General features: G+C 51.4%; 1 protein-coding gene across 1 annotated transcript in view; it reads right to left on the bottom strand.

The window, feature by feature from the left end:
* LOC135530069 (R3H domain-containing protein 2-like) overlaps positions 1–27,062 on the bottom strand; it is a 113,709-nt gene that overhangs the window by 22,301 nt on the left and 64,346 nt on the right. The window contains 5 exon segments of the mRNA XM_064958460.1: positions 1,526–1,742; positions 13,811–13,957; positions 14,379–14,613; positions 25,239–25,292; positions 26,094–26,125. Of these exon segments, the coding sequence (XP_064814532.1) occupies positions 1,526–1,742; positions 13,811–13,957; positions 14,379–14,613; positions 25,239–25,292; positions 26,094–26,125 (685 nt within the window).

The following is a 27,062-nucleotide window of genomic DNA, read 5'->3' as shown; positions in this document are numbered from 1 at the left end:
AACCTACACACAATACCCCATAATGACATCACAATACCCCATAATGACAAAGCAAAAAAAAAGGTTTAGACATTTTTGTAAATTTATGAAAAAGAAAAACTGAAATATTACATTTACATAAGTATTCAGACCCTTTACTCAGTACTTTGTTGAAGCACCTTTCGCAGCGATTACAGCCTCGAGTCTTCTTGGGTATGACGCTACCAGCTTGGTGCAACTGTATTTGGGGAGTTTCTCCCATTCTTCTCTGCAGATCCTCTCCAGCTCTGGCAGGTTGGATGCACAGCTATTTTCAGGTCTCTCCAGAGATGTTAAATCGGGTTCAAGGCCAGGCTCTGGCTGGGCCACTCAAGGACATTAAGAGACTTGTCCCAAAGCCAATCCTGCATTGTCTTGGCTGTGTACTTAGGGTCCTTGTCCTGTTGGAAGGTAAACCTTCACCCCAGTCTGAGGTCCTGAGCACTCCGGAGCAGGTTTTCATCAAGGATCTCTCTGGTAATTTGCTCCATTAATCTTTGCCTCAATCCAGACTAGTCTCCCAGTCCCTGCTGCTGAAAATGATCCCCACAGCATGATGCTGCCACCACTATGCCAGGTATCCTCCAGACATGATGCTTGGCATTCAGAATAAAGATTTCAGTCTTGGTTTCATCAGACCAGAGAATCTTGTTTCTCATAGTCCGAGAGTCTTTAGGTGCCTTTTAGCAAACTCCAAGCAGGCTGTCATGTGCCTTTTACTGAGGAGTGGCTTCCGTCTGACCACTCTACCATAAAGGCCTGATTGGTGGAGTGCAGCAGAGATGGTTGTCCTTCTGGAAGGTTCCATCTCCACAGAGGAACTCTAGAGCTCAGTCAGAGTGACCATCGGGTTCTTGGTCACCTCGCTGACCAAGGCCCTTCTCTCCCGATTGTTCAAGTTTGGCTGGGCGGCCAGCTCTAGGAAGAGTCTTGGTGGTTCCAAACTTCTTCCATTTAAGAATGATGGAGGCTACTGTGTTCTTGGGGACCTTCAATGCCGCAGAAATGTTTTGGTACCCTTCCCCAGATCTATGCCTCGACACAATCCTGTATCGGATCTCTACGGACAATTCCTTCGACGTCATGGCTTGGTTTTTGCTCTGACATGCACTGTCAACTGTGGAACCTTAAATAGACAGGTGTGTGCCTTTCCAAATCATGTCTAATCAATTGAATTTACCACAGGTGGACGGACTCCAATCAAGGATGATCAATGGAAACAGGATGCACCTGAGATCAATTTCAAATCCCATAGCAAAGGGTCTGAATACTTATGGGAATAAGGTATTTCTGTTTTGATTTGTCATTATGGGGTATTGTGTGTAGATTGCTGTGGAAATTGTTTAATTTAATCAATTTTAGAATAAGGCTAACGTAACAAAATGTGGAAAAATGTCAAGAGGTCTGAATACTGTATATTTTTGTTCGGTATAAAACTGTACAGCACTTTAAAAACACAGACAGACTAATCTTTAATTGAGAAAGATGGTACTGTAGTGGTACTGACCAGACTGCTGTGTGGGCTGAGCCATGGGCTGGGGCATGGGCTGAGCAGGGTAGGACACCTGGTGAGACATGGGTCCAGGCCGGTACTGCTGCCCTGTGCTGGGGTACTGTTGCCCTGTGCTGGGGTACTGCTGCCCTGTGCTGGGGTACTGCTGCCCTGTGCTGGGGTACTGCTGCCCTGTGCTGGGGTACTGCTGCCCAGGGGTGTAATAAGATATCTGGAGGAGCAGAGGGAGGGAGAAATGCAGTCAGGTCATAGGTAGTACAATAAGAAACCTTCCAACCAAATTAATAAAAGTGTGCAAACTAGAAATCAACTCTTAGAGGTTGATGGAAGTTCAAAAGGTAGCATTTGTATTTGTTATGGATCCCCATTAGTTCCTGCCAAGGCAGCAGCTACTCTTCCTGGGGTTTATTATGGATCCCCATTAGTTCCTGTCAAGGCAGCAGCTACTCTTCCTGGGGTTTATTATGGATCCCCATTAGTTCCTGCCAAGGCAGCAGCTACTCTTCCTGGGGTTTATTATGGATCCCCATTAGTTCCTGCCAAGCTCAGAGAGAGAGAGGCAGGTCTGTATACTGTGAGCCCTGCTGCCTTTCCATCTGAGTTTAGCTCAGAGAGAGAGAGACAGGTCTGTATACTGTGAGACCTGCTGTCTTTCCATCTGAGTTTAGCTCAGAGAGAGAGAGACAGGTCTGTATACTGTGAGCCCTGCTGCCTTTCCATCTGAGTTTAGCTCAGAGAGAGAGAGACAGGTCTGTATACTGTGAGACCTGCTGTCTTTCCATCTGAGTTTAGCTCAGAGAGAGAGAGACAGGTCTGTATACTGTGAGCCCTGCTGCCTTTCCATCTGAGTTTAGCTCAGAGAGAGAGAGAGACAGGTCTGTATGAGGTGAGCCCTGCTGCCTTTCCATCTGAGTTTAGCTCAGAGAGAGAGAGAGACAGGTCTGTGTGAGGTGAGCCCTGCTGCCTTATAGCCAGTGGCTATCCCGAAGGACATGATACATGCAGGGAACAGTAAAGCAACACTGCTCTAGTCTAGGGATATCTCCCTCTGTCAAGATCCATACACTGTAGGCTATGGCTATTCTCTTAAATGAGCGGTCAACGCACTGCCACTAGCTACCTCACAGAGCGGTGAACACACTGCCACTAGCTACCTCACAGAGCGGTGAACACACTGCCACTAGCTACCTCACAGAGCGGTGAACACACTGCCACGAGCTACCTCACAGAGCGGTGAACACACTGTCATTAGCTACCTCACAGAGCAGTGAACGCACTGCCACTACCTCACAGAGCGGTGAACACACTGCCACTAGCTACCTCACAGAGCGGTGAACACACTGCCACTAGCTACCTCACAGAGCGGTGAACGCACTGCCACTACCTCACAGAGCGGTGAACACACTGCCACGAGCTACCTCACAGAGCGGTGAACGCACTGCCACTACCTCACAGAGCGGTGAACACACTGCCACGAGCTACCTCACAGAGCGGTGAACACACTGCCACTACCTCACAGAGCAGTGAACGCACTGCCACGAGCTACCTCACAGAGCGGTGAACGCACTGCCACGAGCTACCTCACAGAGCGGTGAACACACTGCCACTACCTCACAGAGCGGTGAACGCACTGCCACTACCTCACAGAGCGGTGAACACACTGCCACTACCTCACAGAGCGGTGAACACACTGCCACTAGCTACCTCACAGAGTGGTGAACACACCGCCACTACCTACCTCAAAGAGCGGTGAACGCACTGCCACTAGCTACCTCACAGAGCAGTGAACACACTGCCACTACCTACCTCACAGAGCGGTGAACACACTGCCACTACCTCACAGAGCCAGCAAGAGACAGTAGTGGAGCTATTTGCCAAACTCCTACTTGCCCCCTAAAGCTCCTTTTGTGGGAACTATCCCCCCAGGGTGTAGGGTCAACGCCGGAGGTTTCCGCCTCCAGGATTTAAATGAATCTTTTTTTGGATTCAAGCAGTTTGTTACTGGGCTGCGGGACGGTGACGAGGAGAGAGAGAGCGAGCGAGAGAGAGAGAGAAGACTTCACAGCCAGTCACACAGTACTCTGAGTGGGAGAGAGAGAGAGAGAAGACTTCACAGCCAGTCACACAGTACTCTGAGTGGACTTCACAGCCAGGGAGAGAGAGAGAAGACTTCACAGCCAGTCACACAGTACTCTGAGTGGGAGAGAGAGAGAGAGAGAAGACTTCACAGCCAGTCATACAGTACTCTGAGTGGGAGAGAGAGAGAGAGAAGACTTCACAGCCAGTCATACAGTACTCTGAGTGGGAGAGAGAGAGAGAGAAGACCTCACAGCCAGTCATACAGTACTCTGAGTGGGAGAGAGAGAGAGAGAAGACCTCACAGCCAGTCATACAGTACTCTGAGTGGGAGAGAGAGAGAGAGAGAGAAAACTTCACAGCCAGTCATACAGTACTCTGAGTGGGAGAGAGAGAGAGAGAGAGAAGACCTCACAGCCAGTCATACAGTACTCTGAGTGGGAGAGAGAGAGAGAGAGAGAAGACTTCACAGCCAGTCATACAGTACTCTGAGTGGGAGAGAGAGAGAGAGAAGACTTCACAGCCAGTCATACAGTACTCTGAGTGGGAGAGAGAGAGAGAGAAGACCTCACAGCCAGTCATACAGTACTCTGAGTGGGAGAGAGAGAAGACCTCACAGCCAGTCATACAGTACTCTGAGTGGGAGAGAGAGAGAGAGAGAGAAGACTTCACAGCCAGTCATACAGTACTCTGAGTGGGAGAGAGAGAGAGAGAGAAGACTTCACAGCCAGTCACACAGTACTCTGAGTGGGAGAGAGAGAGAGAAGACTTCACAGCCAGTCACACAGTACTCTGAGTGGGAGAGAGAGAGAGAGAGAGAAGACTTCACAGCCAGTCATACAGTACTCTGAGTGGGAGAGAGAGAGAGAAGACTTCACAGCCAGTCATACAGTACTCTGAGTGGGAGAGAGAGAGAGAAGACCTCACAGCCAGTCATACAGTACTCTGTGTGTGAGAGAGAGAGAGAGAAGACTTCACAGCCAGTCATACAGTACTCTGAGTGGGAGAGAGAGAGAGAGAAGACTTCACAGCCAGTCATACAGTACTCTGAGTGGAGAGAGAGAGAGAGAAGACTTCACAGCCAGTCATACAGTACTCTGAGTGGGAGAGAGAGAGAGAGAGAAGACTTCACAGCCAGTCATACAGTACTCTGAGTGGAGAGAGAGAGAGAGAGAGAAGACTTCACAGCCAGTCACACAGTACTCTGAGTGGGAGAGAGAGAGAGAGAAGACTTCACAGCCAGTCATACAGTACTCTGAGTGGGAGAGAGAGAGAGAGAAGACCTCACAGCCAGTCATACAGTACTCTGAGTGGGAGAGAGAGAAGACCTCACAGCCAGTCATACAGTACTCTGAGTGGGAGAGAGAGAGAGAGAAGACTTCACAGCCAGTCATACAGTACTCTGAGTGGGAGAGAGAGAGAGAAGACTTCACAGCCAGTCATACAGTACTCTGAGTGGGAGAGAGAGAGAGAGAAGACCTCACAGCCAGTCATACAGTACTCTGAGTGGGAGAGAGAGAGAGAGAAGACTTCACAGCCAGTCATACAGTACTCTGAGTGGGAGAGAGAGAGAGAGAAGACTTCACAGCCAGTCATACAGTACTCTGAGTGGGAGAGAGAGAGAGAGAGAGAAGACTTCACAGCCAGTCACACAGTACTCTGAGTGGGAGAGAGAGAGAGAGAAGACCTCACAGCCAGTCACACAGTACTCTGAGTGGGAGAGAGAGAAGACCTCACAGCCAGTCACACAGTACTCTGAGTGGGAGAGAGAGAGAGAGAAGACTTCACAGCCAGTCACACAGTACTCTGAGTGGGAGAGAGAGAGAGAGAAGACTTCACAGCCAGTCACACAGTACTCTGAGTGGGAGAGAGAGAGAGAAGACTTCACAGCCAGTCACACAGTACTCTGAGTGGGAGAGAGAGAGAGAGAAGACTTCACAGCCAGTCACACAGTACTCTGAGTGGGAGAGAGAGAGAGAGAAGACTTCACAGCCAGTCATACAGTACTCTGAGTGGGGAGAGAGAGAGAGAAGACTTCACAGCCAGTCATACAGTACTCTGAGTGGGGGAGAGAAAAATAGAAGAGAAGACCACAGCCAGTCATACAGTACTCTGAGGGGAGACCAACCAAGAGAGAGAAGACAAACAGCCAGTCATACAGTACTCTGAGTGGAGAGAGAGAGAAAAATCCTCAGCCAGTCAACAGTACTCTAATGGGAGAGCAGAAGAGAGAGAAGACTAATTATCAAAAGCCAGTCATACAGTATTCTATAACCACCTAAAAGGAAGAGATTCCCAAACCTTCCACAACAAAGCCATCACCTACAGAGATGAACCTGGAGAAGAGAGAAGACCTCCAGCCAGTCAAACACACTACAGAGCCCCATGACAGAGCACAATTAGACCCAACCAAATCATGAGCCAGTCATACAGTACACATTGGAAAGAATTAACAAAAAAACAGAGCAAACTAGAATGCTATTTGGAGACACAGAGAGTACACAGCCAGTCACACAGTACTCTGAGTGGGAGAGAAGAGAAAGCTTTGACTATCACAGCCAGTCGACAGTACTCTGAGTGGGAAAGGAGAGAGGAGAAGACTTCACAGCCAGTCATACAGTACTCTGAGTGGGAAAGAGGAGAAGACTGAGCAGCCAGTCATACACCTCCTGCCCAATGTATGACCATATTAGAGAGAATATTTCCCTCAGATTACACAGCACAGTCAAACAAATCTGAGTGGGAAAAGAGATCTAGGGAGAAATTCACAGCCAGTCAGACAGTACTGACCTGTTGAGAGAAAAGGGCAACCAGTGAAGAAGACGACCATTGTAAATACAACACATATCTAGCTTATTTATTTTATCTTGTGTCCTTTACCATTTGCACATTGTAAAAACACTGTATATATATATAATATGACAGTAAGTCATACAGTTTTACTCTGAGTGTGATGAGTTAATTTTTAGAGAAGATTTCACTTTAGCCAGTCATACAGTACTCTGCTTTGGCAATGTTAACATATGTTTCCCATGCCAATAAAGCCCCTTGAATTGAAGAGAGAGAGAGAGAAGACTTCACAGCCAGTCACACAGTACTCTGAGTGGGAGGAGAGGAGAGAGAGAGAGAGAAGACTTCACAGCCAGTCACACAGTACTCTGAGTGGGAGAGAGAGAGAGAGAAGACCTCACAGCCAGTCACACAGTACTCTGAGTGGGAGAGAGAGAGAGAGAAGACTTCACAGCCAGTCACACAGTACTCTGAGTGGAGAGAGAGAGAGAGAGAAGACTTCACAGCCAGTCATACAGTACTCTGAGTGGAGAGAGAGAGAGAGAAGACTTCACAGCCAGTCACACAGTACTCTGAGTGGGAGAGAGAGAGAGAGAGAAGACTTCACAGCCAGTCATACAGTACTCTGAGTGGGAGGAGAGAGAGAAGACTTCACAGCCAGTCACACAGTACTCTGAGTGGGAGAGAGAGAGAGAGAAGACTTCACAGCCAGTCACACAGTACTCTGAGTGGGAGAGAGAGAGAAGACTTCACAGCCAGTCACACAGTACTCTGAGTGGGAGAGAGAGAGAGAAGACCTCACAGCCAGTCATACAGTACTCTGAGTGGGAGAGAGAGAGAGAGAGAGAGAGAAGACTTCACAGCCAGTCATACAGTACTCTGAGTGGGAGAGAGAGAGAGAGAGAGAAGACTTCACAGCCAGTCATACAGTACTCTGAGTGGGAGAGAGAGAGAGAGAGAGAGAGAAGACTTCACAGCCAGTCACACAGTACTCTGAGTGGGGAGAGAGAGAGAGAAGACCTCACAGCCAGTCACACAGTACTCTGAGTGAGAGAGAGAGAAAGACTCACAGCCAGTCATACAGTACTCTGAGTGGGAGAGAGAGAGAGAGAGAGAGAAGACTTCACAGCCAGTCACACAGTACTCTGAGTGGGAGAGAGAGAGAGAGAGAGAGAAGACTTCACAGCCAGTCACACAGTACTCTGAGTGGGGAGAGAGAGAGAGAAGACCTCACAGCCAGTCACACAGTACTCTGAGAGAGAGAGAGAAGACTTCACAGCCAGTCATACAGTACTCTGAGTGGGAGAGAGAGAGAGAGAGAGAGAGAAGACTTCACAGCCAGTCACACAGTACTCTGAGTGGGGAGAGAGAGAGAGAGAAGACCTCACAGCCAGTCACACAGTACTCTGAGTGGGAGAGAGAGAGTCACAGACTGTGTACTTCACAGCCAGTCATTTCACAGTACTCATTGATTGGGAAAGAGAGAAAGACGTGTTTTTTGGGCCACAGCCAGTCAAAGTACCTTCAGTCGAGCGAGATGACAAAGGAAGAAGAAACTTTTAATCCAAACAGCCAGTCAGACAGTACTCTGAGTGGGACAACCGAGATGATCGAGAGAGAGAAGACTGTTCACAGCCAGTCACACAGTACTCTGAGTGGGAGGGAGAGAGAGAAGGGGTGGAGCCAGTCATACAGTACTCTGAGGCTGGTAGCCAGACTGAGGGGACGGGGGCTGTGCCGTGGTGGCCATGATAAAGCCCGTCTGGGGTGGAGGGTGTTGGGTGAGGACAGAAGCCCCTGGGTCTGGTACAGCCAGTCACACAGTACTCTGAGTGGGAGAGAGAGAGAAGATTACAAACAGCCAGTCACACAGTACTCTGAGTAGGTTAAACTGGATAGAGATTATCATTTGAAGATACTAAAAATCACAGCCAGTCACACAGTACTACCAGAAGGTGTGTAGTGAGAGAGGAGAGAATATAGAGTTGTGAGATGATTGTCATATTGCCACTTCAGTCAGCCAGTCCGGGAGAGAAACAGATATGGAAGTTTGGTGTTATATTTACTGTTTATAGAGAGAGAAGATGAAGTACTAGTAACATGTACTGCTTGGAGGGAAGAGAGACTGGGCTCAGTAACAGTACATTATAAAGATATGGACAGTACTACCATGTACTGCTGGGGGAAGAGAGACTGGGCTCAGTAACAGTACATTATAAACATATGGATGGTCATACCAGTACTCTGAGGGGGAAGAGAGAGAGTAACAGTACATTATAAAGATAGATGGTCGTACTACAGTACTGCTTTATAAACATATGGATGGTCGTACTACCATGTACTGCTGGGGGGAAGAGAAGACTGGGCTCAGTAACAGCATTATAAAGTATGGACAGTACTACCATGACTGTGGGGGGAAGAGAGACTGGGCTCAGTAACAGTACATTATAAAGATATGGAGTCACTACCATGTACTGCTGGAGGGAGGAGAGAGCTCAGTAACAGTACATTATAAACATATGGAGTCACTACAGTACTCTGAGGGGAGAGAGAGACTGGGAGAGTAACAGTACATTATAAAGATATGGACAGCCAGTCTACCAGTACTGCTGAGGGGAGAGAGAGACTGGGCTCAGTAACAGTACATTATAAAGATATGGAGTCACTACAGTACTCTGAGGAGAAGAGAGACTGGGCACAGCCAGTCATTATAAAGTACTCTACCATGTACTGTGGGGGAGAGAGACTGGGAGTAACAGTACATTATAAAGATATGATGGTCGTACTACCATGTACTGCTGGAGGGAGGAGAGAGGGAAGTAACAGTACATTATAAAGATATGGAGTCACACATGTACTGCTGGAGGGAGAGAGACTGGGAGTAACAGTACATTATAAACATATGGATGGTCACTACATGTACTGCTGGGGGAAGAGAGACTGGGCTCAGTAACAGTACATTATAAATCATATGGATTTACACATGTACTGCTGGAGGGAGGAAACTGGGCTCTCACATTACATTATAAAGATATGATGGAAACAACATGTACTTTTGGGCCAAATGACTGGGCTCAGTAAAGTACATTTAAAGATATGGATGGTAGTATGACATGTAAGGAAGAACTGGGAAACAGTACATTTAATCCAAATTAGTACTACCATGTACTGCTGGAGGGAGGAGAGACTGGGCTCAGTAACAGTACATTATAAAGATATGGATGGTAGTACTACCATGTACTGCTGGAGGGAAGAGAGACTGGGCTCAGTAACAGTACATTATAAACATATGGATGGTCGTTGTACTGCTGGAAGAGAGACTGGGCTCAGTAACAGTACATTATAAACATATGGATGGTAGTACTACCATGTACTGCTGGGGGGAAGAGACTGGGCTCAGTAACAGTACATTATAAACATATGGATGGTCAGTATACCATGTACTGCTTGAGGGAAGAGAGACTGGGCTCAGTAACAGTACATTATAAAGATATGGATGGTGGGGGCTGCATGATGGTCTGGGAGGGGAGAGACTGGGCTCAGTAGGAGTACATGGATAAGGATGATGGAGGTGTCTGGTGTTAGGCTGGTAGCCAGACTGAGGGGAGAGGGGCTCAGTAACAGCATTATAAACATATGGATGGTGGCCATGATAAAACATCTGGGGTGGAGGGTGTTGGAGGGAGGAGAGTGGGCCCCTGGGTCTGGACTGGGCTCAGTAACAGTCATTATAAAGATATGGAGAAATGGTTATTACAAACACTGGTGGGCTTGTACTGCTGGGGGGAAGGAGACTGGGCTCAGTAACAGTACATTATAAAATATGGATTGTAGGTTAAACTGGGGGGATATGATGATTATACATTTAAAGATATGGATTGTACTACCATGTACTGCTTTATAAAATATGGAAACCATTTCTATCTTCTTCAGTAGCATAATTATAAAGAATGGATGTTCTACCATGTACTGCTTTATAAACATATGGATGGTGAATATAGTACTGTTGGGATGATGATTGTCAGTAATTGCCATTATAAAGTCTAATAGGGACTAACAAGACTGCTGGGGGGAGAGAGACTGGGCTCAGTAACAGTACATTATAAAGATATGGATGGAAGTACTACCATGTACTGCTGGGGGAAGAGAGACTGGGCTCAGTAACAGTACATTATAAACATATGGATGGTCGTACTACCATGTACTGCTGGGGGAAGAGAGACTGGGCTCAGTAACAGTACATTATAAAGATATGGATGGTCGTACTACCATGTACTGCTGGGGGGAAGAGAGACTGGGCTCAGTAACAGTACATTATAAAGATATGGATGGTCGTACTACCATGTACTGCTGGGGGGAAGAGAGACTGGGCTCAGTAACAGTACATTATAAACATATGGATGGTAGTACTACCATGTACTGCTGGGGGGGGAAGAGAGACTGAGAGATCAGTAACAGTACATTATAAAGATGGATGGATGAGATGGAGGGAGGGGGGGAGAGTGGAGGGAGGGGGAGAGATGGAGGGAGGGGAGAGATGTGGAGGGGGAGAGATGGAGGGAGAGGGAGAGATGGAGGGAGGGGGAGAGATGGAGGGAGAAGGGGAGAGATGGAGGAGGGGGAGAGATGGAGGACTGCTGGGGGAGAGATGGAGGGAGGGGGAGAGATGGAGGGAGGGGGGAGATGGAGGGACAGGTGGAGGGAGGGGGAGAGATGAAGGGGAGAGATGGAGGGAGGGGGCTAGATGGAGGGAGGGGGAGAGATGGAGGAGAGATGGATGGAGGGATGGGGGAGAGATGGAGGGAGGGGGGAGATGGAGGGAGGGGGAGAGATGGAGGGGGAGAGATGGAGGGAGGGGGGAGAGATGGAGGGAGGGGGAGAGATGGAGGGAGAAGGGGAGAGATGGAGGGAGAGAGATGGAGGGAGGGGGGGGAGATGGATGGGGGGGAGGATGGAGGGAGGGGGAGAGATGGAGGGAGGGGGAGAGATGGAGGGAGGGGGGGAGATGGAGGGAGGGGGGAGAGATGGAGGGAGAAGGGGAGAGATGGAGGGAGGGGGGGAGAGATGGAGGAGAGGATGGATGGAGGGATGGGGGAGAGATGGAGGGAGGGGGAGAGATGGAGGGAGGGGAGAGATGGAGGGAGGGGGAGAGATGGAGGGAGGGGGAGAGATGGAGGGAGGGGGAGAGATGGAGGGAGGGGGGAGAGATGGAGGAGAGATGGATGGAGGGATGGGGGAGAGATGGAGGGAGGGGGAGAGATGGAGGGAGGGGGAGAGATGGAGGGAGGGGGAGAGATGGAGGGAGGGGGAGAGATGGAGGGAGAGGGAGAGATGGAGGGAGGGGGGAGAGATGGAGGGGAAGGGGAGAGATGGAGGGAGGGGGAGAGATGGAGGGAGGGGGAGAGATGGAGGGAGGGGGAGAGATGGAGGGAGGGGGAGAGATGGAGGGAGGGGGGAGATGGAGGGAGGGGGAGAGATGGAGGGAGAAGGGGAGAGATGGAGGGAGGGGGAGAGATGGAGGGAGGGGGAGAGATGGAGGAGAGATGGATGGAGGGATGGGGGAGAGATGGAGGGAGGGGGAGAGATGGAGGGAGAGGGAGAGATGGAGGGAGGGGGAGAGATGGAGGGAGAAGGGGAGAGATGGAGGGAGGGGGAGAGATGGAGGGAGGGGGGAGAGATGGGGGAGAGATGGAGGGAGGGGGAGAGATGGAGGGAGGGGGAGAGATGGAGGGGGAGAGATGGAGGGAGGGGGAGAGATGGAGGGAGAGGGAGAGATGGAGGGAGGGGGAGAGATGGAGGGAGAAGGGGAGAGATGGAGGGAGGGGGAGAGATGGAGGGAGGGAGATGGAGGAGAGATGGATGGAGGGATGGGGGAGAGATGGAGGGAGAGGGGGAGAGATGGAGGGAGGGGGGAGAGATGGAGGGAGGGGGAGAGATGGAGAGATGGAGGGAGGGGGAGAGATGGAGGGAGGGGGAGAGATGGAAGAGGATGGAGGGGGAGAGATGGAGGGAGAGGGAGAGATGGAGGGAGGGGGAGAGATGGAGGGAGGGGGAGAGATGGAGGGGGGGGAGAGGGGAGGGAGGGGGAGATGGAGGGAGAGGGGGAGAGGGAGGGAGGGGGAGATGGAGGGAGGGGGAGATGGAGGGAGAGGGGAGAGAGGGAGGGGGGATGGAGGGAGGATGGAGAGATGGAGGGAGGGGGAGAGATGGAGGGAGAGGGGGAGAGATGGAGGGAGGGGGAGAGAGATGGAGGAGAGATGGATGGAGAGGGAGATGGAGGGAGAGATGGAGGGAGAGGGAGAGATGGAGGGAGGGGGAGAGATGGAGGGAGAGATGGAGGGAGGGGGGAGATGGAGGGAGGGGGAGATGGAGGGAGAGATGGAGGGGGGAGATGGAGGGAGATGGATGGAGGGATGGGGGGAGAGATGGAGGGGAGGGAGAGAGGGGGAGAGATGGAGGGAGAGATGGATGGAGGGAGGGGGAGAGATGGAGGGAGGGGGAGAGATGGAGGGGGGGGGGAGGGATGGAGGCAAAGATGGATGGAGGAGATGGAGGGAGAGATGGAGGGAGGGGAGAGATGGAGGGAGGGGGAGAGATGGATGGAGGGGAGATGGAGGGAGGGGGGAGAGGGGAGGGGGGGGAGATGGAGGGAGGGGGAGATGGAGGGAGGGGGAGAGAGATGGAGGGAGAGATGGATGGAGGGAGGGGAGAGAGATGGAGGGAGGGGGAGATGGAGGGAGGGGGGGGAGAGGGGAGATGGAGGGAGATGGAGGGAGGGGGGAGAGATGGAGGCAAAGATGGATGGAGAGGGAGATGGAGGGAGAGATGGGGAGAGGGAGAGATGGAGGGAGGGGGGAGAGATGGAGGGAGAGATGGATGGAGGGAGGGGGAGAGATGGAGGGAGGGGAGATGGGAGGGGGAGAGCAGGAGAGAGATGGAGGGAGATGGAGGGAGGGGGAGAGAGATGGAGGCAAAGATGGATGGAGAGGGAGATGGAGGGAGAGATGGAGGGAGAGGGAGAGATGGAGGGAGGGGGAGAGATGGAGGGAGAGATGGAGGGAGGGGGAGAGATGGAGGGAGTGGGGGAGATGGAGGGAGGGGGAGAGATGGAGGGAGTGGGGAGAGATGGAGGGGGAGATGGAGGGATGGAGGGATGGAGGGGATGGAGGGAGTGGGGGAGATGGAGGAGATGGAGGGATGGAGGGAGGGGGAGAGATGGAGGGAGTGGGGAGAGATGGAGGGGAGATGGATGGAGGGGGAGGATGGAGGGAGGGGGAGAGATGGAGGAGAGGGGAGAGCAGGAGGAGATGCAGACAGATGTTAGGTGCAGGAACATAGCCATGTCTTTTCAATTTTCTAAGCTGAAACTGTATTTAAATAAAAAAGGATTCATGACATGAGCTCCTCTCTCACCTGAGTCATGTGGTTATGGTTATAGTTGCCCATGGGGTGTTGCTGTGGGGTGGGCAATAGGGCGGTCTGGGGGTTGGGTCTGGACCTGGGAGGGGCAGGGCAGTAGACTGCGACCCCGGGGCAGGGGCCAGGCTGGGGGACTGGGGGCTGGGGACACATGTCTGGACTCACCAGTGGGAGTCCTAATAACACAACAAGACGACACAAGAGTCAAGACAAAGTCAAAATACAGAAACAGTTTTCCTCAACATTTCTGCACTCTTCTCTGTACTATCTTCAGATTCTTTCCTCTTTTGATTTGTTTTCAAAAAGATGAAGGGGCTTGAAAAGGATTGCCTTCTGTTTCCCTCTGGCCTGTTCTGTGTCAGTGACCTCCAAAGACTGCTTTAAAGAGTGCTTAAACACTTCTGTGTGTTGCCATTTCAATTTAATTCAGTATTTTCACATTGAGAAATTCAATTACTAGAATGGACTGCCCAGAGCACAATGGTCACAACATTTTAATTTCCAACTACAGGAGGCATTTTTCATTATACAATCCCCATTAGGATGTCTGTCTGGTACATACCAGTGCGTGAGCCCTGCAGCTGCCCTGAGAGCTCTTGTTGCTGCCCAGACTATCTCCTCTGGTCAGAATGGAGATGCCAGAGAAGCTGGAAGCCTTGGTGACCGGGGGCCGTAGGGTCCTGTTTGAACTATCAGAGTCTGTGCTGCTCCAGGGCCTTGGCTCCAGGCACTTCATATCACTGTCAGTGCTGCTCTGACGACTGCTGGACGCACGGCTGGAGCTCTCAAGGTCACCCCTATGCAGGGGGAGGGGAGGGGAGGGAAACAGGTGAGGAGGGGAGAGGGGAGGATGGGAGGGAAACAGGGGAGGAGGGGAGAGGGAGGGAAACAGGGAGGAGGGGAGAGGGAGAGGGAGGGAAACAGGGGGGGAGGGGAGGAGGGGAGAGGGAGGGAAACAGGGGAGGAGGGGGAGAGGGAGGGAAACAGGGGAGGAGGGAGAGGGAGGGAAACAGGGGAGGAGGGGGAGGGAGGGAAACAGGGGAGGAGGGGAGGGGAGAGGGAGGGAAACAGGGGAGGAGGGGGGAGGGAGGGAAACAGGGGAGGAGGGGAGAGGGGAGGGGGGAGAGGGGAGAGGGAGGGAAACAGGGGAGGAGGGGAGAGGGAGGGAAACAGGTGAGGAGGGGAGAGGGGAGAGAAACAGGGGAGGAGGGGGAGGGGAGAGGGAGGAGGGGGGAGGGGAGAGGGAGGGAAACAGGGGAGGAGGGGAGAGGGAGGGAAACAGGTGAGGAGGAGTGAGGGAAACAGGGGAGGATGGGAGAGTGAGGGAGGGGAGGGTGAGGGAAACAGGTGAGGAGGGGAGAGGGGAGGATGGGAGAGTGAGGGAAACAGGGAGGAGGGGAGAGGGGAGGATGGGAGAGTGAGGGAAACAGGTGAGGAGGGGAGATGGGGGAGGATGGGAGAGTGAGGGAAACAGGTGAGGAGGGGAGAGGGGAGGATGGGAGAGTGAGGGAAACAGGGGATGAGGGGAGAGGGAGGGAAACAGGTGAGGAGGGAGAGGGGAGGATGGGAGAGTGAGGGAAACAGGGGGATGAGGGGAGAGGGAGGGAAACAGGTGAGGAGGGGGAGAGGGGAGGATGGGAGAGTGAGGGAAACAGGTGAGGAGGGGAGAGGGGAGGATGGGAAGGGAGGGAAACAGGTGAGGAGGGGAGAGGGGAGGAAAGAGGGAAACAGGGATGAGGGGAGAGGGAGGGAAACAGGTGAGAGGGGAGAGGGGGGAGGATGGGAGAGAGGGAAACAGGGGAGGGAGGGGAGAGGGAGGGAAACAGGTGAGGAGGGGAGAGGGGAGAGGGGGAGAGAGGGAACAGGGGGAGGAGGGGAGAGGGAGGGAGGAACAGGTGAGGAGGGGAGAGGGATGGGAGAGAGGAAAAGGGGAGGAGGGGTGGTAGGGGAGAGGAGGGGAGAGGGGAGGATGGGAGAGGTAGAGAGGGGAGGAGGGGAGAAGAACAGGGAGGAGGGGAAACAGGGGATGAGGAGAGAGAGGGAAACAGGTGAGGAGGGAGAGGGAGGGAAACAGGGGATGAGGGAGAGAGAAACAGGTAGAGAGGGAGAGAAACAGGGGATGAGGGAGAGGGAGGGAAACAGGGGGGAGGAGGGGAGAGAGAGGGAAACAGGGAGGAGGGGAGAGAGGGAAACAGGTGAGGAGGGAGAGTGAGGGAACACAGGTGGAGAGAGGGAGAGGAAGAGGTGGAAACAGAAGGGAAAGGGGTGATGGCGTGTTAGGGAGAGAAAGAAAGAGCAACAGAGGTGGAGAGAGAAACAGAGGTGGAGAGAAAGAGAGAGAGAGGAACAGAGGTAGAGAGAGGAAAAGTGGTAGAGAGGAACAGAGGTAGAGAGGGAAGCGAGAGACAGGGGTAGAGGAGAGAGGAAAAGAGGTGGAGAGAGAAGAACAGGGGTAGAGAGAGAGAGAGAGTAGAAAGAGGAGTAAAAGAGGTGGAGAGAGAGAGAGAGAGAGAGGAAAAGAGGTGGAGAGAGAGAGAGAGAGAGAGAGAGAGAGAGAGAGAGAGAGAGAGAGGAAAAGAGGTGGAGAGAGAGAGAGAGAGATAGAGAGGAGGGGGGAACAAAGGTGGAGAGGTGGAGAGATAGGGAGGAACAAAGGTGGAGAGAGAGAGAGAGGAAGGGAGGTGGGAGAGAGACACAGAGAGAGAGGAACAGAGAGGTGGAGAGAGAGACACAGAGAGAGACAGAGAGACAGAGAGAGGAACAGAGAGGTGGAGACAGAGGGTGATCAGGTTAAGAACAACACCTTGACATGTGTGGAGAACATGGGGCATTCAACAAACCAAAACACAAAGATGTTGGCTGACCGGTCAATAAATCAACCAGAACAAATGGGAAATCAACCGAACCACACCCCTGTAGTGTACAGGACATTCACCAAACTGCCACCCACATCACAGAGAAACACACATGCAGTTCGCTGATGTTTCATCCAATCAACACCGAGGTGAAAAAGATGACAGGAGTACATTGAGTAAAGTACAGATCCCGAATGAGTGACAAGGCAACAACAGGTCCATTCTGGAAATAAAAACACAGCCATAAAGAGGTTTTCCTTTACAATGGGACACCAGGAGTAACATGCTAACCACACCGCGCGCACAGTAAAATACATGGACACATACATGTTATTCAGATCATAGCAACCACACTGGTCGCGAGCGTCAACGAGCGTCTGCACTGCCAAGCTCTAAAATAGAACTTGGGTTAATTTGTGACGCATGATGCGCTGTAAGTCCCGCCTCTCCCATCTCCTCATTGGTTGTTAGGAGCATATGAACACGTGGGTGATTGGAAGATGAACTGAGGTCCACACTCCAGTCCAGTAGGTGGTGGTAATGCACCTTAAAGTTGGTTGTCAACTGCCACATAAAGTCCAAACAAGTAGAAGAAGAAGCCTGAAGGAGGAGAGATTACTAGAAAAACAAACTCGGTTTTAAATTTTTTCTGTGGATTAATTGTCGGAGTAGAGGACCTTGTGCATTTCAGGTAAAATAACAACCCAATGTTTATATACCAGGACAAATTAGCGAAAAACAGCAAACTAGCTAGCTAAATTGCCATAAATGGTTCACGCTTTTCGACCTGTCCTCAAAATTAATATGGTTGGTTCAGAGTTTATTTTGACATTTCAACCTGCATGTCCAGATAGCGTTTGGTGTGGGAGGACAAAAATCATTATGCGCTAGAGGTCTGGTCAGAATGCAACACAGAGTACACACACACGCAGAGTACACACACACAAAGAGTACACACACACAGAGTACACGCAGAGTACACACACACAGAGACAGAGTACACTCACACACACACACGCAGAGTACACACACACACAGAACAACAGAGTACACAGAGACACAGAGTACACAAACACACAGAGAACATACACACACACACATCCCCTATTCACTATGGAGTCACACACACCCCCCCTCATACCGTCACTATGGAGTCACACACATCCCCCCCTCATACCGTCACTATGGAGTTACACACAACCGTCCCCCTCATACCGTCACTATGGAGTTACACATCCCCCCTCATACCGTCACTATGGAGTCACACACATCCCCCCTCATACCGTCCTATGGAGTCACCCATCCCCCTCATACCGTCACTATGGAGTCACACACATCCCCCCCCTCATACCGTCACTATGGAGTTACACACATCCCCCCTCATACCGTCACTATGGAGTCACACACATCCCCCCTCATACCGTCACTATGGAGTTACATCCCCCCCTCATACCGTCACTATGGAGTCACACACATCCCCCCCCTCATACTGTCACTATGGAGTTACACACATCCCCCCCCCTCATACCGTCACTATGGAGTTACACATCCCCCCCCATACCGTCACTATGGAGTTACACATCCCCCCTCATACCGTCACTATGGAGTCACACACATCCCCCCTCATACTGTCACTATGGAGTTACACACATCCCCCCTCATACCGTCACTATGGAGTTACACACATCCCCCCTCATACCGTCACTATGGAGTCACACACATCCCCCCCCTCATACCGTCACTATGGAGTCACACACATCCCCCCCATACCGTCACTATGGAGTTACACACATCCCCCCCCCATACCGTCACTATGGAGTTCACACACATCCCCCCTCATACCGTCACTATGGAGTCACACACATCCCCCCTCATACCGTCACTATGGAGTCACACACATCCCCCTCATACCATCACTATGGAGTCACACACATCCCCCTCATACCGTCACTATGGAGTTACACACATCCCCCCTCATACCGTCACTATGGAGTTACACATCCCCCCCCTCATACCGTCACAATGGAGTTACACACACCCCCCCCCTCATACCGTCACTATGGAGTTACACACATCCCCCACTCATACCGTCACTATGGAGTTACACACATCCCCCCCCTCATACCGTCACTATGGAGTCACACACATCCCCCCTCATACTGTCACTATGGAGTTACACACATCCCCCTCATACCGTCACTATGGAGTCACACACATCCCCCCTCATACCGTCACTATGGTGTTACACACATCCCCCCTCATACCGTCACTATGGAGTTACACACATCCCCCCTCATACCGTCACTATGGAGTCACACACATCCCCCTCATACCGTCACTATGGAGTTACACACATCCCCCCCCTCATACCGTCACTATGGAGTTACACACATCCCCCCTCATACCGTCACTATGGAGTTACACACATCCCCCCTCATACCGTCACTATGGAGTCACACACATCCCCCCTCATACCGTCACTATGGAGTCACACACATCCCCCCTCATACCGTCACTATGGAGTCACACACATCCCCCTCATACTGTCACTATGGAGTCACACACATCCCCCCTCATACCGTCACTATGGAGTCACACACACCCCCCCCCCTCATACCGTCACTATGGAGTTCACACACATCCCCCCCCTCATACCGTCACTATGGAGTTACACACATCCCCCCTCATACCGTCACTATGGAGTTACACACATCCCCCCTCATACCGTCACTATGGAGTTACACACATCCCCCCTCATACCGTCACTATGGAGTTACACACATCCCCCCTCATACCGTCACTATGGAGTTACACATCCCCCCTCATACCGTCACTATGGAGTTACACACATCCCCCCTCATACCGTCACTATGGTGTTACACACATCCCCCCTCATACCGTCACTATGGTGTTACACACATCCCCCCTCATACCGTCACTATGGAGTCACACACCCCCCCTCATACCGTCACTATGGAGTCACACACATCCCCCCTCATACCGTCACTATGGAGTTACACATCCCCCCTCATACCGTCACTATGGAGTCACACACATCCCCCTCATACCGTCACTATGGAGTTACACACATCCCCCCTCATACCGTCACTATGGAGTTACACATCCCCCCCTCATACCGTCACTATGGAGTTACACACCCCCCCCTCATACCGTCACTATGGAGTTACACACATCCCCCCTCATACCGTCACTATGGAGTCACACACATCCCCCCCCCCTCATACCGTCACTATGGAGTCACACACATCCCCCCTCATACCGTCACTATGGAGTCACACACATCCCCCCCCTCATACCGTCACTATGGAGTTACACACACCCCCTCATACCGTCACTATGGAGTTACACACATCCCCCTCATACCGTCACTATGGAGTTACACACATCCCCCCTCATACCGTCACTATGGAGTTACACATCCCCCCTCATACCGTCACTATGGAGTTACACCCCCCCCTCATACCGTCACTATGGAGTTACACACATCCCCCCTCATACCGTCACTATGGAGTTACACACATCCCCCCTCATACCGTCACTATGGAGTCACACACATCCCCCCCTCATACCGTCACTATGGAGTCACACACATCCCCCCTCATACCGTCACTATGGAGTTACCGTCACTATGGAGTTACATCCCCCCCCCTCATACCGTCACTATGGAGTTACACACATCCCCCCTCATACCGTCACTATGGAGTTACACACATACCGTCACTATGGAGTTACACCCCCTCATACCGTCACTATGGAGTCACACACATCCCCCCCTCATACCGTCACTATGGAGTTACACACATCCCCCCTCATACCGTCACTATGGAGTTACACACATCCCCCCCTCATACCGTCACTATGGAGTTACACACATCCCCCCTCATACCGTCACTATGGAGTTACACACCCCCCCCCTCATACCGTCACTATGGAGTTACACACATCCCCCCTCATACCGTCACTATGGAGTTACACATCCCCCCTCATACCGTCACTATGGAGTTACACACATCCCCCCTCATACCGTCACTATGGAGTCACACACATCCCCCCCTCATACCGTCACTATGGAGTTACACACCCCCCCTCATACCGTCACTATGGAGTTACACACATCCCCCTCATACCGTCACTATGGAGTTACACACATCCCCCCTCATACCGTCACTATGGAGTTACACATCCCCCTCATACCGTCACTATGGAGTCACACACACCCCCCCCCTCATACCGTCACTATGGAGTTACACACATCCCCCCCCCTCATACCGTCACTATGGAGTTACACACAGCTTTCTGTTTCTTTCAGCAGCAGTAGGCTGAGGACAGCACATAGGCTCAGGGACCGTCACTAGGCTGAGTCACACATCCCCCCCCTCATACCGTGACTATGGAGTGACACCCCCTCATACCTCAGCTATGGAGTGAGCGACACATCCCCCTCCCCTCATACCGTCACTATGGAGTTACACACATCCCCCCTCATACCGTCACTATGGAGCGACAGTAGGCAGCCCCCCTCATACCGTCACTATGGAGATACACACATCCCCACCCCCTCATACCGTCACTATGGAGTTACACAGGCCCCCTCATACCGTCACTATGGAGTTACACACACCCCCTCATACCGTCACTATGGAGTTACACACCCCCTCATACCGTCACTATGGAGTTACTGAGCGACACCCCCTGAGCATACCGTCACTATGGAGTTACACACACCAGTAGGCTGAGCCCTCATACCGTCACATGGAGTTACACACCCCCTCATACAGTCACTATGGAGGAGGCTATCAACTTCCCATTACCTCCATACAGCGTCACTCACTGGAGTTTATACACACGTTTGTTCCCATCAAAATATAGATGATATGGCATTGCACTGAACAAAAAGTCTCAAATGCAGGTCACTGATGGTAATGTTGACAGACACCAATTAAAATACCGACAAAAAAATGCTTGGATTTACAATTACAATTATATAAGCTTTACTGTTTCTTTAATTCCATTTAAAATGATTTGTTCAGTCATTTAGGCTCATTTTCCCAACAACAAGGGAAGCAACAAGGAAAAGTAGGCTGAGTGAATTAGGATGAGCGTGCTCTGACGGCAGTAGGATAGCGACAGCCTATTTGCTGGCGAATAAAGCGGCCCTATTAGCAAGCTGCAGTCCACTTAGCGACAGCGGCAGTAGGCTGAGCGACAGCGGCAGTAGGCTGAACGACAGTGGCAGTAGGCTGAGCGACAAGCGGCAATAAGGCTGAGCGACAGCTGTTCTAGATATTCAGAGAAATGACTGAGGTTGCCTAGGACAGAAGATTGAAATAGCAAAACAAAAGTAGGCTTATAATATCAGATATAAGGAGACAAAAAGGTAGAAATGATTGGTGGTGTAAATCTGTTTGAAGTAGGCTGATAAATATTTCAGAGAAACAGTCATTAATGGATGAGCTATTTTAGGCTTTCTCCCTGCCTCTTTCTCTCCCAGTCTCTCCTTTTTTTCTCTCCCTGCCCCTCTCTCCCTGCCTCTCTCCCCACCCTCTCCCCACCCCTCTCCCCGCCCCTCTCTCCGCCTCTCTCCCCGCCTCTCCCCCCCTCTCTCCTGCCCCTCTCTCCCCACCTCTCTCCCTGCCTCTCTCCCCACCTCTCTCCCTGCCCCTCTCTCCCCGCCTCTCTCCCCGCCTCTCTCCCCGCCTCTCTCCCCGCCCCTCTCTCCCCACCTCTCTCCCCACCTCTCTCCCCGCCTCTCTTCCCCCCCTCTCTCCCCACCCTCTCCCTGCCTCTCTCCCCACCTCTCTCCCCACCTCTCTCCCCGCCTCTTTCCCTGCCTCTCTCCCCACCTCTCTCCCCCCCTCTCCCTGCCCCTCTCCCCCCCTCTCCCCGCCTCCTTCCTATTCATCTGTCCCGCCTCCCTGCCTCTCCCCGCCTCTCTCCCCGCCTCTCTCCCCCCAGTCTCTCGTTTTTTTCTCTTCTGCCCCTCTCTCCCCGCCTCTCCCCGCCTCTCTCCCCATTCATCTGTCCTGCCCCTCTCCCCACCTCTCTCCCTGCCCCTCTCCCCACCTCTCTCCCTGCCTCCTTCCCATTCATCTCCCCCCGCCTCCCTGCCCTCTCCCCGCCTCTCTTCCCCCCTCTCTCCCCACCTCTCTCCCTGCCCCTCTCCCCACCTCTCTCCCCCCTCTCCCGCCTCTCTCCCGCCCCTCTCCCCACCTCTCTCTCCGCCTCCTTCCTATTCATCTGTCCCGCCTCCCTGCCTCTGTCCCCGCCTTTCTCCCCACCTCTCTCCCCGCCTCTCTCCCTGCCTCCTTCCTATTCATCTGTCCCGCCTCCCTGCCTCCCCGCCTCTCTCCCCGCCTCCTTCCTATTCATCTGTGTCCCCGCCCTCTCCCCGCCTCTCTCCCCCCGCCTCCCTTCCTATTCCATCTGTCCCGCCTCCCCGCCTCTCTCCCCGCCTCTCTCCCTATTCATCTGTCCCGCGTCCCTGCCTCCCAGCTTCCACCGCCTATTTTAAAGAAAGAAAGGTAGGGTGGTAGCTCGCTCACACTGTGCAGACAAAGATGAGCGAGAGCGAGATCCTGCTTTTCAAATCACGACATTCTGTCTCTCCTGTTGCAAAACACAACACTCTCTCCAGCCAACACAGGGGGGAGATGTTCTGTCACAATACATCTTCCCCCCAAAAATGTTGCACTTTAGATTTCTTTAGCATTTCCCCCCTACAAAATACAATTCAGTAAATAATACCTATATGTTTCTACTGTATATGTGACATGGTAAACATTGTCAGGAGAAGAGGAGAATACTGACTTACCTATGAGTCATCATCTCCACACACAACGTAGGATTTGCACTAAGACAACACACGCGGAAAAGGCACAGTAAGTCTCAATTCAGTGAGACGTGATCATTTTTTACCTTTATTTAACCAGGCAAGTCAGTTAAGAACAAACTCTTATTTTCAATGACGGCCTAGGAACAGTGGGTTAACTGCCTGTTCAGGGGCAGAACGACAGATTTGTACCTTGTCAGCTCGGGGGTTTGAACTTGCAACCTTCCGGTTACTAGTCCAACGCTCTAACCACTAGGATACCGTGCCGCCCCATGCAATCGCTTGTCTGCTGAACTATTGTCACTGAAAACTTACCCCCCAAAATCCCTCTTTTCAACGTTACTGAGGTCAGTCGGCTAATGACATTTCAGTTTGTACGTGTCACAGCTGTGGTACAAACAGAATCACTGATCACAACTAACACAAAGATCTGATGATGAATGAATGAAATTATAATTTTTGAGTCAAATTGACAAATTGGCCATCCGTCCCTTATGGGATTAATTGACACGAACACAAATTACAATAATTCACCGTGGTAATGATAAATGTGATAGTAGTGTTATTGCATCTCTCTTTTTAGGACAGAGTAGCAGCAGATCCATCTTCAGGACACCACAGACAGAAGTAGTAGATCTATCCTCAGGACACCACAGACAGTAGTAGTAGATCTATCCTCAGGACACCACAGACAGTAGTAGTAGATCTATCCTCAGGACACCACAGACAGTAGTAGTACAGCCTCAGGACACCACAGACAGTAGTAGTAGTAGATCTAGCCTCAGGACACCACAGACAGTAGTAGTCAGGACACCACAGACAGTAGTAGTAGATCTATCCTCAGGACATCCAGTAGTAGTAGATCTATCCTCAGGACACCACAGACAGTAGTAGTAGATCTATCCTCAGGACACCACAGACAGTAGTAGTAGATCCAGCCTCAGGACACCACAGACAGTAGTAGATCTATCCTCAGGACACCACAGACAGTATCAGACAGTAGTAGTAGTAGATCATCCTCAGGACAGACAGACAGTAGTAGTAGATCTATCCTCAGGACACCACAGACAGTAGTAGTAGATCTATCCTCAGGACACCACAGACAGTAGTAGTAGTAGATCTAGCCTCAGGACACCACAGACAGTAGTAGTAGATATATCCTCAGGACACCACAGACAGTAGTAGTAGTAGATCTAGCCTCAGGACACCACAGACAGTAGTAGTAGTAGATCTAGCCTCAGGACACCACAGACAGTAGTAGTAGATCTATCCTCAGGACACCACAGACAGTAGTAGTAGATCTATCCTCAGGACACCACAGACAGTAGTAGAGACAAGTAGTAGAGCAAAGATGAAGAGGGAGATAGAAAACCAGATCAACAGAAACAGAGATCATGGAGGATGTAGCAATGATGACAGAGGGATAATAAGTAGTACCCAGTCCCCCCCCCCCCAAAAAAAACAACAACAAAGCAGCCATGCCATAGGTGTTGCTCTGAGCCAACCCACGCCAAGCAACAACACCAACATTCAGTGGCTAAGGTCTGAAATGGCAACCTAAACCACCCTAAACGCACCAAGTAGGGAATAAGGTGCCATTTCTGGACGCACACAATCAGTCAGTCATATCAAATCACAACTAGACAGGGAGGGTAGAACGGCATGGCAACACAATCACAGACTGCTAGAGTCACACGTCACGCCGATGTGTCAGTACCTAAAGATCTGCCTCCTCTTTTGAGAGGTAGAGGAGTAGCCTTCAGGCGAAAGTCTGTTGAGGGACAGCGGAGGGAGAGATAGGAGAGCCGGGGTTACTGGGTGGGTATAGGAGAAGGGGCCATGTAGGTTTTGGAACAGCCATTCTCAATTCATTCCCTACCTCTCCCCTTGGCCCTTACCCTTCAATGATCTGTAAATATGGAAGCAATATGGTGAACATGTTATCACTGTTTAAACCTGTCCAGACCTTCAGACACGCCAACACTGAGGAGGAAAGGGCCAAGGGGAGGGATAGGGAGCGACCATTTGTAACAGTGTTGCACTGTATCCAAACACCAGCCCAGAAAAGAGCATGCACACAGAGCAGAAATGTTGACAGTAAAAAAAATAATAATAATAATTTAAAAACAGGGAACAAAGTTCCACCACATCTTTTTGTCTCTCAAACACATCGGTTTAATAATCATCGCTATCAGAAAGAGAGAGGGGTTAAAAGATGTACTTTTGTTGTGCTTTGGACTACATGTGGAAAACTATTGTCAGTTCAACCCAACATTCAAACTTAGCAAACCCAAACCCGGGTGCTTGAAACTTATGATATATTCCCAGAATTATTAGATCTCTTCAAAAACATGTCAACATAACTTGGTGGTGTAATTTTACGGTGCCAGGGGGTTTGGAACAGGGTTAGGGGGCTTTGCTGTGACCAGGCCGCCCCGACTGCCTCTCCTACACACCTAAGGGACTATAGTGGCTGGAGACGAACCCCTTACTCTAGGGTCCCCTTCACAAGTACACACATTCAACTCTCCACTGTGATGCACACTGATACTGGGAGCTACTGTGAACTTACCTGTTGTCGTTGATGTATCCATTCTGAGAGGACTGAAAGGGAAGAGACACCTGTACATTACCAACAGCTTGTTGATCCCAGAAATATGGCTATTTAATAGCTTTCATTTGACCAAGTAGGTTATTGAGAACATATTGTTATTATCCAAAAAGTTACTATCCATCCCCAGCTGTCCATCCCCAACTGTCCATCCCCAACTGTCCACCCCCAACTGTCCATCCCCAGCTGTCCATCCATCCCCAACTGTCCATCCCCAACTGTCCATCCCCAGCTGTCCATCCCCAACTGTCCATCCCCAACTGTCCATCCCCAACTGTCCACCCCCAACTGTCCATCCCCAGCTGTCCATCCCCATCCCCAACTGTCCATCCCCAACTGTCCATCCCAAACTGTCCATCCCCAGCTGTCCATCCCCAACTGTCCATCCCCAACTGTCCATCCCTGTCCATCCCCACTGTCCATCCCCAACTGTCCATCCCCAACTGTCCATCCCCAACTGTCCATCCCCAACTGTCCATCTCCCCAACTGTCCATCTGTCCATCCCCAACTGTCCATCCCCAACTGTCCATCCCCAGCTGTCCATCCCCAACTGTCCATCCCCAACTGTCCATCTCCCCAACTGTCCATCTCCCCAACTGTCCATCTCCCCAACTGTCCATCTCCCCAACTGTCCATCTCCCCAACTGTCCATCTCCCCAACTGTCCATCTCCCCAACTGTCCATCTCCCCAACTGTCCATCTCCCCAACTGTCCATCCCCAACTGTCCATCTCCCCAACTGTCCATCTCCCCAACTGTCCATCTCCCCAACTGTCCATCCCCAACTGTCCATCCCCAGCTGTCCATCCCCAACTGTCCATCCAATTGTCCATCCCCATCCTCACTGTTTAGCCCGACCAGAGTTGCCCTGAGACATTTATTTAACTGGGCAAGTCAGTTAAAAACAAATTCTTATTTACAATGGCGGCC

This window comes from Oncorhynchus masou, chromosome 5 (genome assembly GCF_036934945.1).
Source record: "Oncorhynchus masou masou isolate Uvic2021 chromosome 5, UVic_Omas_1.1, whole genome shotgun sequence".
In the NCBI taxonomy this organism is placed as follows: domain Eukaryota; kingdom Metazoa; phylum Chordata; class Actinopteri; order Salmoniformes; family Salmonidae; genus Oncorhynchus; species Oncorhynchus masou.
Note: the sequence above shows the minus strand (reverse complement) of the source record. Positions and strands in the feature narration are given on the sequence as shown.